At 48.0% G+C, this 12,338-nt stretch overlaps 1 protein-coding gene across 2 annotated transcripts in view; it reads left to right on the top strand.

The window, feature by feature from the left end:
• arhgef28a (Rho guanine nucleotide exchange factor (GEF) 28a) overlaps positions 1-12,338 on the top strand; it is a 571,388-nt gene that overhangs the window by 347,226 nt on the left and 211,824 nt on the right. For both annotated transcript variants that reach the window (XM_038805467.1, XM_038805468.1), the window contains 2 exons: positions 507-642; positions 6,862-6,929. In XM_038805467.1, the coding sequence (XP_038661395.1) occupies positions 507-642; positions 6,862-6,929 (204 nt within the window). The remainder of the gene's footprint in view (positions 1-506; positions 643-6,861; positions 6,930-12,338) is intronic.

Raw genomic sequence — 12,338 nt, forward strand, 5'->3', positions numbered from 1 at the left:
TTTCCATTATCGGAGACACACATTGCTTTGTTGAAAAGAGGGAGCAAAATCATTTAAGCCCTGAAATTGGATGTGTGGTATATGAATAACGAGTCAGGCCAAGCATTAGAGCATGGGCTGAACATCACTGAGGCTGCCCTCTGGCAAATCATTTTGTTAGTTTGTCTGCTGTTTGGCCAAGGCTGACTGAGCTAATGGATGAAAATCAGACCGGAGAACTTGCTGTCTTCCAGGCCAATAATTTGGGAGGGAGGGAGTTGTGGTGCGATGGTAAGGACAAGAATAGTGAAATAATTGCAAGCCAGTGGACAGTTGACTGAACACAATTAGCAGTTATATTGAGAACAGTGGCCTTAAATGGGAGAACATTTCAGCTTGCAAATATGCATCTGCTATAAAAGTTAGTACTTACAGATACAAATAAATTGAGGTCATCATGTGAAACTGTCTTATGCAAACTATAGCTCTGTGTGATTTTTCACCTCCAAAATCTTTTGCTTTAACAGGGGAAATTTAAAGATACCAAGGAGAAGGAGAAATGGAACAATGGCCATCAGTTTATGGCAGGGATTGTTTCAGGGACAGTGCAATGCATGGTGTGTGACAAGCTTGTTGGTGGAAAGGATGTTCTACAGTGCTTCAGTGAGTAGTAACGTTTCAGTTTACAGAGGCAAACTTTGATTTGATGTTCCGGATGCAGAATGTTGCACAGCAGAAGTTCATGTGCTGAAATGCGAATGGCCTCCTTAGGCACAGTAAATTCTATGATTCAATGATTTGGACCGAGTGGTTTGCATCCTGTATAACCTTAGTGTCAGTATTCCCGATATGCACACCTACCTGACTAATCTCTGTTTTTGAAGTGCTTAACTTTAATTGTTCTGGATCTAAATGCCAGTATTTTATTTTGTCATAAAGTAACATTTGTTTCTAGGGGCTGGTTTAGCTCGCCAGGCTAAATCGCTGGCTTTTAAAGCAGGCCAGCAGCACGGTTCGATTCCCGTACCAGCTCTGTTGATGTTTTAAGATGTTAAGATGAAATGAAAATGAAAATCGCTTATTGTCCGGGGAGCGGACAGGCGCCGAAATGTGGCGACTAGGGGCTTTTCATAGTAACTTCATTGAAGCCTACTCGTGACAATAAGCGATTTTCATTTTCATTTCATCTTAACATCTTAAAACATCAACAGAGTTTATTTATCTGACTCCTACTTCTTCCCCACCAAACTCCCGCCCCCTTCCATGTGTGACCACTTTCCGAGATGCATAGGTCAAGAAAAAGTCGAGAGACCAAGCTTGCTCAATGTACGTCCCTTTTACATTAGCATTTTAAAATGTTCCTGAGGGATGGGACAGAACTTTGCTTGTTCTTGGCAAAGGGCTGTTCGAGCCATGTAACCTCCCACCTTGTGCTCCTGATGTGACAGCTTTCCCAATGCCCCAGGTTAGGGGATCCCCAGAATATAAGGCCTTGTAGCCCAATGCCCCTGGTTATCAGAGGATCTATGGAGATCCCTGCAAGCTGAGTGCCATTTTACAAAAACAAATACAATCTTCCACAGGGCGAAGCATTCAATTGGAGTTTTGGCTGCCAATCTCTATTTGCAACCACCAAGTTGGTGGGTGCCTGCCTTTTCCAATGACACTTGGCCTTTCCAGGGAACGACCCTAAAGTTGCCCCCAGGCCCTGCAAACATAACTTCAATCGTGCTGTTCCTATCTAGGGCTAGAGTGGGCCAGAGAACGGGGCGGGATTCTCCCCTACCCGGCGGGGCGGGGGGTCCCGGCGGGATGTAGTGGCGTGAACCACTCCAGTGTCGGGCCGCCCCAAAGGTGCGGAATCCTCTGCACCTTCAGAGGCTAGGCCTGCCCCGGAGTGGTTGGCGCCCTGCCGGCTGGCGGGAAAGGGGCTTGGCGCCATGCCAACCGGCGCTGAAGGGCCTCCGCCGGCCGGCGCGGGTTGGCGCATGCGCAGGAGCATCAGCGCGTGCTGGCGTCATCCCCGTGCATGCGCAGAGGGATTCGCTTCTGCACCGGGAATGGTGGAGGACCATGGCCTCCGGAGCAGAACAATAGAGTGCCCCAACGGCACAGGCCCGCCCACGGATCGATGGGCCCCGACCACGGGCCAAGCCACCGTGGGGCACCTCCCGGGGCCAGATCGCCCCACGACCCCCAAGAACCCCGGAGCCTGCCCGCGCCGTCAGGTCTCGCCGGTAAGGGACCTACTCTAATTTACGCCGCGGGACCGGTAAAGAAGGGGCGGGACTTCGGCCCATCACGGGCTGGAGAATTCGGTCAGCCCCGGGGCCCATTGAGTCGCGCCAGACCCCGCCATTCTCCAAGGCGGGCGGCGTGACTCACGCCAGGCTGTGTTTTGGGGGGCGGGAGAATTGGGAGGACGGCGGGGGCGGGATTCAGGCCGACTCCCGGTGATTCTCCCACCCAGCGGGGGGTCGGAGAATCCTGCCCCAGATCTCAATCTCCTGAGGAAACGTTGGTGATTTTAAAAATAGGAACAGAATGCCCTGTAAACACATCACAGTTTTTATCAAATAAGAGACAAGCCAGGTTAATATGTAGGTTGTATATCTTACAGCAGAACTAGTTTGGATGGCACGGTGGTAGAGTGGTTAATACTGCTGCCGCACAGTGCCAGGGACTCGGGTTCAATGCCGGTCTAAGGTAACTGTCTGTGTGGAGTTTGCACATTCTCCCCGTGTCTGCATGTGTTTCCTCCGTGTGCTCCGGTTTCCTCCCACTGTAAATAGATGTGCAGGTTAGGTGGATTGGCCATGCTAAAATTGCCCCTGAGCATCCAAAGATGTGCAGGTTAGGTGAGATTGCAGTGATGAATGCTTGGTTGAGTTTACATTTTGATTGACAGTTTCACGAGGATATTAAAGGATTAGCTGTCTTTGAAGTGTTTGCTTATATAACAAATTACCCACTTTCAGGATTTAAAATCTTTGAATGGGTTTCATTAACGGGTGTTTCTTTGCAACAACAAGTGTGTATGAGTGAAAGTTCTATTAGGTTTTTAGAAGTTTTTTTTTCAACTGCACATGGCTCCACAAATCCGTCCACAGTGATACTGGGTGAGTGACTATGGACCTGGCATGGAGATATGAGGTGGCATGGTGGTGGGAGCAACAGCATTGGAGGTGGGTGTAGGGCATGGTGGTGAATGAGGAGAAGGTGGGGGTGCGGGAGTGTGAGGAGTGAAGGTTAGACTGTGTGACAACTTCTAAAACAGGTGGAATAAATCCCAGATAACTAAGGTCAGCTTTCCTACCAGCCCTCCCCAGCACTTGCACCCCTTCCACCTCCCAACCCCACCGTCCCCCCACCAATCTGTTCCTGTGGCTGATGAGCCAGACTCTATTTTCCCCTTGCATCCCCGGAGCGAAACCTGGGTTTAATGGGCCCTTCAAACTGAGACAAGTCTTCCAAGTCAGGAAATGCTACGGCTAGGTCGCAGAAATCACGCTCACAAAGCCACGAACCCAAAGAGAAAGGATCAAGTGAAAAACTAGAGGTTTAGGGCGACAGGGTGGTAGAGTAGGATGCACTTTTGGAGGGTCAGTGCAAACTCGATGGGCCGAATGTCCTCCTTGTGCTGTGGGGATTCTATGATAGGTCGATAACTAAATGTACTCCATGGAATGATTGCATATGAATTCCATCATGGTAGCCGGGAAATTTAAGTTCAGTGAATAAATAGAATTTATTCCGGAATTAAAATAGAAAAGCTTGTGTCAGAAATAGTGATCATGTTATTACTGAATTGTCATCAAAATCTATCCAATCACTAATGTCCTACGGGAAGGTACAAAGAACAAAGAAAAGTACAGCACAGGAACAAGGCCTTCGGCCCTCCAAGCCTGCACCGACCATGCTGCCCATCTAAACTAAAATCATCTACACTTCCGGGATCCGTATCCCTCTTCCCATCCTATTCATGTATTTGTCAAGATGCCCCTTAAATGTCACTATCGTCCCTGCTTCCACCACCACCTCCTCAGGCACCCACTACCCTCTGTGTAAAAAAAAACTTGCCTTGTACATCTTCTCTAAACCCTGGGAAAAAGTCTCTGACTATCCACTCTGTCTATGCATCTCATAATTTTGTAGACCTCTATCAGGTCTCCCCTCAACCTCCTTCATATTTCCTCATAGCTAATGCCCTCCACACCAGTCAACATCCTGGTAAATCTCTTCTGCACCCTCTGTAAAGCCTCTACATCCTTCTGGTAGTGTGGTGACCAGAATCGAACACTATACTCCAGGGGTGCGATTCTCCGCTCCCACGCGGGAGGGCCGCTCAGGCACCCCCCGCGATTCTCTCACCCCCCCCAAAATGGCGTATCGCGTTTTGGGACACGCCGCTCGGAGAATCGCGGTCCGCCATTTTTCACGGCGGCCCACGATTCTCCGACCCGAATGGGCCGAGCGGCCTGTCGTTCCTGACCGGTTCACGCCGGCGGCAACCACACTTGGTCGCTGCCAGCGTGAACATGGCGCCAATACCTAGTTTGTGGCTTGTGGGGGGCAGAGAGGGGAGTGAGCACCACGACCGTGCTCGGGAGGGGACTGGCCCGCGATCGTTGCCCACCGATCGTCGGGCTGGTGTCTCAAAGGGACGCACTCTTTCCCCTCCGCCGCCCCGCAAGATCAAGCCACCACGTCTTGCGGGGCAGCGGAGGCGAAGACGGCAACCGCGCATGTACGGGTTGGCGCCGGCCAACCTGCGCATGTGCGGCTGACGTCATTAGGCGCGCCGGCCGCGTCATTCTCGGCGCGCCGGGCCTTGACGCCAGCGACAAGGCCCGGCGCCCAAGATTAACGGCACGGCCCTCCTAGCCCCCCGGGGGGGGGGCGGAGAATAGGGGGCCAGGAGCGGCCTCCGATGCCGTCGTGAACCTCTCCGGGTTTCACGACGGCATTGGGCCTTGCGGAGAATTCCGCCCCAGGTATGGCATAACTAAGGTTCTATACAGCTGCAACATGACTTGACAATTTTTATACTCAATGCCCCGGCCAATGAAGGCAAGCATGCTTTATGCCTTCTTGACTACCTTCTCCACTTGTGTTGCCCCTTTCAGTGACTTGTGGACCTGTACACCTAGAGCTCTCTGACTGTCAATACTCTTGAGGGTTCTACCATTCACTGTATATTCCTTACCTGTATAAGACTTTCCAAAATGCATAACCTCACATTTGTCCGGATCAAACTCCATCTGCCATCTCTCCACCCAAGTCTCCAAACGATCTAAATCCTGCTGTGTCCTCTGACAGTCCTCATCGCTATCCGCAATTCCACCAACCTTTGTGTTGTCCGTAAACTTAATAATCAGACCAGTTACATTTTCCTCCAAATCATTTACATATACTACGAACAGCAAAGGTCCCATCACTGAACCCTGCGGAACACCACTAGTCACAGCCCTCCAATTAGAAAAGCACCCTTCCATTGCTACTCTCTGCCTTCTATGACCTAGCCAGTTCTGTATCCACCTTGCCAGCTCACCTCTGATCCCGTGTGACTTCACCTTTTGTACCAGTCTACCATGAGGGACCTTGTCAAAGGCCTTACTGAAGTCCATACAGACAACATCCACTGCCCTACCTGCATCAATCATCTTTGTGACCTCCTCGAAAAACTCTATCAAGTTAGTGAGACATGAACTCCCCTTCACAAAACCATGCTGCCTCTTGCTAATACGTCCACTTGCTTCCAAATGGGAGTAGATCCTGTCTCGAAGAATTCTCTCCAGTAATTTCCCTACCACTGACGTAAGGCTCACTGGCCTGTAGTTCCCTGGATTATCCTTGCTACCCTTCTTAAACAAAGGAACAACATTGGCTATTCTCCAGTCCTCCGGGACATCACCTGAAGAAAGTGAGGATCCAAAGATTTCGGTCAAGGCCTCAGCAATTTCCTCTCTAGCCTCCTTCAGTATTCTGGGCCCATCAGGCCCTGGTGATTTATCCACCTTAATATTTTTCAAGATGCCCAACACATTGTCTTTTTGGATCTCAGTGTGACCCAGGCTATCTACACATCCTTCTCCAGACACAACTGGGGCAGCAGGGTAGCATGGTGGTTAGCATAGATGCTTCACAGCTCCAGGGTCCCAGGTTCGATTCCCGGCTGGGTCACTGTCTGTGTGGAGTCTGCACGTCCTCCCCCTGTGTGCGTGGGTTTCCTCCGGGTGCTCCGGTTTCCTCCCACAGTCCAAAGATGTGCGGGTTAGGTGGATTGGCCATGCTAAATTGCCCGTAGTGTCCTAATAAAAAGTAAGGTTAAGGGGGGGGGTTGTTGGGTTACGGGTATGGGGTGGATACGTGGGTTTGAGTAGGGTGATCATGGCTCGGCACAACATTGAGGGCCGAAGGGCCTGTTCTGTGCTGTACTGTTCTATGTTCTATGTTCTATCCACCAATTCCTTCTCTTTGGTGAATACTGATGTAAAGTATTCATTTAGTACCTCGCCCATTTCCTCTGGCTCCACACATAGATTCCCTTGCCTGTCCTTCAGTGGGCCAACCCTTTCTCTGGCTACCGTCTTGCTTTTTGTTTTATGTATGTGTAAAAAGCCTTGGGATTTTTAATCTGCCATCCTTTCATGGTCTGGCCTACATGTCACTCCAAATACAGACTCTCTGAAACGGCCGTGCAATTAGAGATCAGCAGAAAATGTTGGTGATGCTTACATTCCATGCTTACATTCCATGAATGAAGTCAGAAAATCTGCTGCTACCTGAATATCTCATCTGATATGTTCCTTTTGCAAGTTTCTAACATTTGTTATTTTTGATTTATTTTTAGTTTTGCTGAAACATTGTTCTCTTTTTCAGATTGTACCACGAGTATTCATAAAGCTTGCAGAGATTCTATTCCCATGTGTACCAAGGTCAAGAATCTAGTAAGTAGCAGCCCTGGAAAAGGAATGAAATACCTTGGGTCCATGAAAATATCATTATAAAAATTGAACCTCAGGCTATGAGCAGCGTTCGGTTAACAGCATTTATTATTCATGTCTAGTTTTCATGAGATGCTGTTGGTGAATGTTCTCCTTGAATCACTGCAATCCTTGCACTGATCATGAATCAGTAATGGCGTTAGGCAGGCAATTGCCTTTTTTTTGATGCAGTGAAAATGAATGAATGGTGATACGTTCAGGACATAGAAGCACTGAGGTATTGCAATGTGATTTACAGGAATGATATTGGCTCTCAATTATATTAGCTATCGGGAAGATTGAACAGGTCAGAGCATTATTCTTTGGAAAAGAGAAGATTTAGTGGTGACCTAGTACAGATCTTTAAAATTATGTATGGGCTGGACAGGGTAGATATGAAGAAAATGTTTCCATTTATGCCAAAAAATGGAATCCCAAATAGGGTCCACAAATACAAGATAGTTACTACGAAATCTAGCACAGAGAGAAGACATTTCTTTACTCAAGGTTGTGGTTAGAATGTGGAACTCAGTGCCACAGGAAGTGGGTAATAGCTTAGTTGTTTGAAAAGGAATCTAGATGAGAGAAAAAGGAATAGAACGATAAAAGCAAAATGCCTTGAATGCTGGAAATCTGAAATAAAAACAGAAGGTGCTGTAAAAGCTCAGCAGGCCTGGCAGTATCAGTGGGGGGGAAACAGCATTAATGTCTCACATCCGGAGGACTCTTCCTCAGAGCTAAAGAGAGGGAAATATGTGGTGGATTTTATACTGCAGTAGAGGTAGAGTAGGAGGTAGAGCAAAGTAGAAGGTCAGTGATAAGTGGGATTATTAATGGCAGCGTGAAGGGCTACAGCAGGCTCCGATAATGGCAAAATGGTAAGGTGGCAGAATATGTTATTGGGAGCACAAAAGTCAGTGCCCATTGAAAGCAAAACCTAAGAACAAGTTACAGATGGGTGAGGGGGCGAAGGGAGGTTTGTGCTGGGGCAAAAATATTATTTGGATTTTAAAAAGAGGTAAAGGTAGAAAGGAAAGGTCACAGTCTAAAGGTTGTTGAACTCAGTGTTGAGTCTAAAAGGCTGTAACGTTCCCAGAATTACAGCCATTGTCTTGCGAAGGAGATGAGTAATGGGGGGGTGGGTGGATCATAGTATCATGTATGCTGTGATCCCTGTGGAATACTAACAGGGAGGGTGAGGGGAAGATGTGTTTCGTTATGGTATCATGCTGGAGTTGGTAGAAATGGCGGAGGATGATCCTTTGAATGTGATGGCTGGTGGGATGAAAAGTGGGGACAAGGGGGAACCCTGTTGTAGTTCTGGGAGGGCGGGGAAGGGGTGAGGGCACAGGTGAGGGAAATAGGTCTGACACGATAAGCGCCCGGTCAAACGACAGTGAAGGGGGAAACCCGAGTTAAGGGAAAAAGCAGACATTTCAGATGTGCCGTTTTTGCTGGTGGTATCATTGGAACAGATGTGATGGGGTGGAGAAGCTGGGAGAATGGGATGGAGACCTTACAGGATGCGCGGTGTGAGGAGCTGTAGCCGAGGTAGCTGTGGGAGTCGGTGGGCTTGTAATGGATATTGGTGGTCAGTCTATCACCGGGAATAGAGGCAAAGAGGTCAAGGAAGTGGAGAGGGACCATGTGAAGGTGCGGATTGGAAACGGAAGAAAATTGATAAATATTTCCTGGTCCAGTTGAGAGCATGAAGTGGCACTAAATGTTTTTAAGGTAAAGATAGATAGTTTTTTGAAGAATAAAGGGATTAAGGGTTACGGTGTTCGGGACGGAAAGTGGAGCTGAGTCCACAAAAGATCAGCCATGATCTCATTGAATGGCGGAGCAGGCTCAAGGGGCCAGATGGCCTACTCCTGCTCCTAGTTCTTATGTTCACTGATGCCATCAATGGGCACGAATTAACGGAATGAAACAGAGTCCTGTGTTCGGCGCTGATATACCTTCAATTCACTGAGAGGCAGAGAGAGTGAGTGAACAGTAGGCTTTATTAGTCACGAACTTGCCTAGCCAGAGTCGGTTGTACAGATGAATGCCGCCCATAGGCGGCGGGTCTATATTTGGCCCCGGTACGGGCGGAGCCAGAGGCGGAGCCATACCGGGGTTACAGTACAGTACCTGGAAGCAGCGCATATCACCACTTCCAGGTCATAGGTTACAGTATCATACATGCATTATGGTGAATACATTCACCACAGGCGTGTTTAACCGGAGTAGATTGGGAATCAGGAGACCCATGACCAAAAACAGGCACAAAAGGTTTGAGCTATTTAATTTAATAATAAGTAGTGCTGCAGGCAAGGAGAGTTAGTGGAATTACCTTTCACCTTTCGGTTGACAGCAACAAGGTACAAGATTCAGCGGCCGGGACAAAGTGAATCTCGCAAAATGAATCTCCCGAGTGGCCTTCTCTGGGAATCGTGACGATTTAAGCGTCTCGTGAGATTCAACTGAATCTCATAGTGCGTCGTGATCTGGATCTCTCGCTGGGTAGTTCCAAGCATGTATCATTAAATGAACCATTTGGTTCATTGAAATATGCACTTGCCCAATCACCCAAGGCCTGGATTCACTCGCTGAGGAATTAATTTACCTGGATGTTGGGTACTGGGCAGTGTGTCACCCTGGGCATCTTGGCACTGCTTATCTGGCATCTTGGCACTGCTACCCAGGCACTGCCAAGATAGCACGGGTACTGCCAGGGTGCCAGGCTGGCACTGCCAAGGTGCCCAGGTGCCAGGTTGTCCATGCCAGGGGTTTTGCCCATAGGAGGTGAGGTGGGGCTCGAGGACCCTGGAAGAGGTAAGTTGGGTTAAGTGGCTGGACTGGGGGATCAAAAGATTGGAGCTCACTTTAAAAATGGTCCACTTTATTTGAGAAGCTGTTTGTCGTGGGGAGGAGGAGGGGGGACTAAATGGGAGTATATGTACAAACTGTATACTCTGTTGGATGTTTAGGTTCTGTAACTATGTTGGACATGTTTGGAACAAAACACCTTTTAAAAGAAATGGCCTGTGGATCTGTTGAGCTGAGCTTGCCAGTGTAGAGACCGGCCTCGATGGGCAGTTCCTCGCCAAAGCCAAAGAAAACGGCAACAATCACCAGAAAGGATAAACATTTAATTACCAAACTCGCCATATGTAAACACAACAAACACTCACTCCCTTAAACACACAAACATAAATACGTACAGGTAAGATGGGTTCTCACAATTAAGCATGCACTGAAATCACAAACGGAATAACAAGAAGCAAGTCATGTATTCTTTCTCAGTTCTTTGAGGTGAAACAGTGTTGCAGGCCTGGAAATATTCTCTTGGTTCTTTGAAGATAATGGAAGTTGGGAGTTTCTGGGTTTTTCATACATAATTGTGCCCAAGCTTCTGTAGAGAAGAATCAGTAATCTTGCAGATGGAATTGAATAAGTCCCTGTGTTCACTGACTGAAATGGTTGTCTGTTTTAGGTAAAGTCCATTTCTTCTTGCTGGTGGATGATCCCTCTGTCCTATTGGTCCCAGACTGACTTGCTCTGGCCTGTCTTGGAAAAAAGGACATAAAAAATTTGCTGTTTCAAACCAATTTCAATCACATGACCACAATCAATACTCCCATTTAATTATCCACTCAAAGGATTCACTGACTGTGATGAATGGTATCGGTATAACTGCTGTAACTGTACCTTGCCTTTAATACATTGGCCCTTTAAGACCAGGCTTGGAATCCTGGGGGACTCTGCCTCTGGCTCCGCCCCCAGGAAACGGTATATAAGGTGATGCTCACTGGGCAGTATGCTGTGAGCACACTTCTCGGCAGCTGTCCGGTTCTCTGGTAATTAAAGCCTTTGAATTACCAATCTTCTCTCCTGAGTCGTAATTAAGGGTATCTCACTGACCTAAACCATTGCAATGGGGAGTGACTAGCAGCTGTTCATATCTGCTTATGATGAAATGGTTTCTTCACACGCCTCGTTGTTGGATTTTGTGTTTGTAGACACCAAGGATGAATTCTCTCAAGCTCTCGCCAGTGGGTTCAATAGTGGGTGTGGGATGGGGAATATGGGGGGAGGCTCTGAAATTGGTTTAACGCCTGTGTGAATTTATAGCGGGGTCTTCCAGTGGTGCCTCCCATGATGGGTTGGAAACCCCACTGGAGGCAAGCATGGAACCCATTTGCATCCCGTTATTGGGATGTCGATGAAGACCCAACACTCCATGCTGAATTTTTTGTACTGCCGCCGGGAAAAAGCGTTAGAGCGAAACACATTTGGAACCATGTGACATGCAAATGTCCTCACCTGAACAATGCCTGGGGCTGGCTCCAGAGTTTGGAAAGGAGGCAACCTGCAATATGGACCCCAGAGCACCTCAGTAGTGGGTGGGGGACCATCTACAGGTAGATCTTCCAGATTTCGTGTCTAGGAGGCAGTCCATTTTCCAGCCTCAGTGTTTCTGGAGAATCGTCATTCTCGGGAAGCCTACCTTCTTTCTTCAATAGTGGGTCAGTGGTGTGAGGTGCAAAAATGGTACAGTGGGCAGTACGGTGGAGCAGTGGGTTAGCTCTGCTGCCTCACGGCGCCAAGGTCCCAGGTTTGATCCCGGCTCTGGGTCACTGTCCGTGTGGAGTTTGCACATTCTCCCTGTGTTTGCATGGGTTTCGCCCCCACAATCCAAAGATGTGCTGGCTAGGTGGATTGGCCATGCTAAATTGCCCCTTAATTGGTAAAAATGAATTGGGTACTCTAACTTTTTTTTTAATGGTACATTGGCAAAGTGTGGCACAAACAAGAACTGCAGAGATCTCCAGAACTGATCAGTATTCCCCAGATGAGTGGATGAGTTTATACGTGCTGGGAGGTACCCTCGTCATCACCTTAAACATTCAGCCCCTCCATCAATGGCACAGGATAACATTAGTGGGTGGAATTTAGCGGCATCATCACAGTGGGGACAGGACTGACTGGAAAATGCAGCAAGCTGTTTGAAAGCTCATTAACTTCAGTAGGACCAGCAGATCTGGTCTGTGTGTGCAGTCTGCAAAAAGTACTGCAGTAACCTGCCAACCCTCCTTCGACAGCACCTTTCAAATCCACAGCCTCTACCGCCCAGAAGGACAAGTGTGGCAGACACTTAGGAACACCACCTCCTGAAAATTCCCCTGAAAGTCACTCACTATTCTGATTTGGAACTATTTTGCTGTTCCTTCACTGTTGCTGAGTCTGTCCTGGAACATCCCTCAGTTTACATTTCATTGAAATAATTTTGCTGTTGGATATAACATGACAAAAAATCATGCACCTGTTTATGACATTAATTTACATGCATTGTAATTTACATGCATTGTAAAAAAAAAATCATTT

This window comes from Scyliorhinus canicula, chromosome 8 (genome assembly GCF_902713615.1).
Source record: "Scyliorhinus canicula chromosome 8, sScyCan1.1, whole genome shotgun sequence".
NCBI classification, from domain to species: domain Eukaryota; kingdom Metazoa; phylum Chordata; class Chondrichthyes; order Carcharhiniformes; family Scyliorhinidae; genus Scyliorhinus; species Scyliorhinus canicula.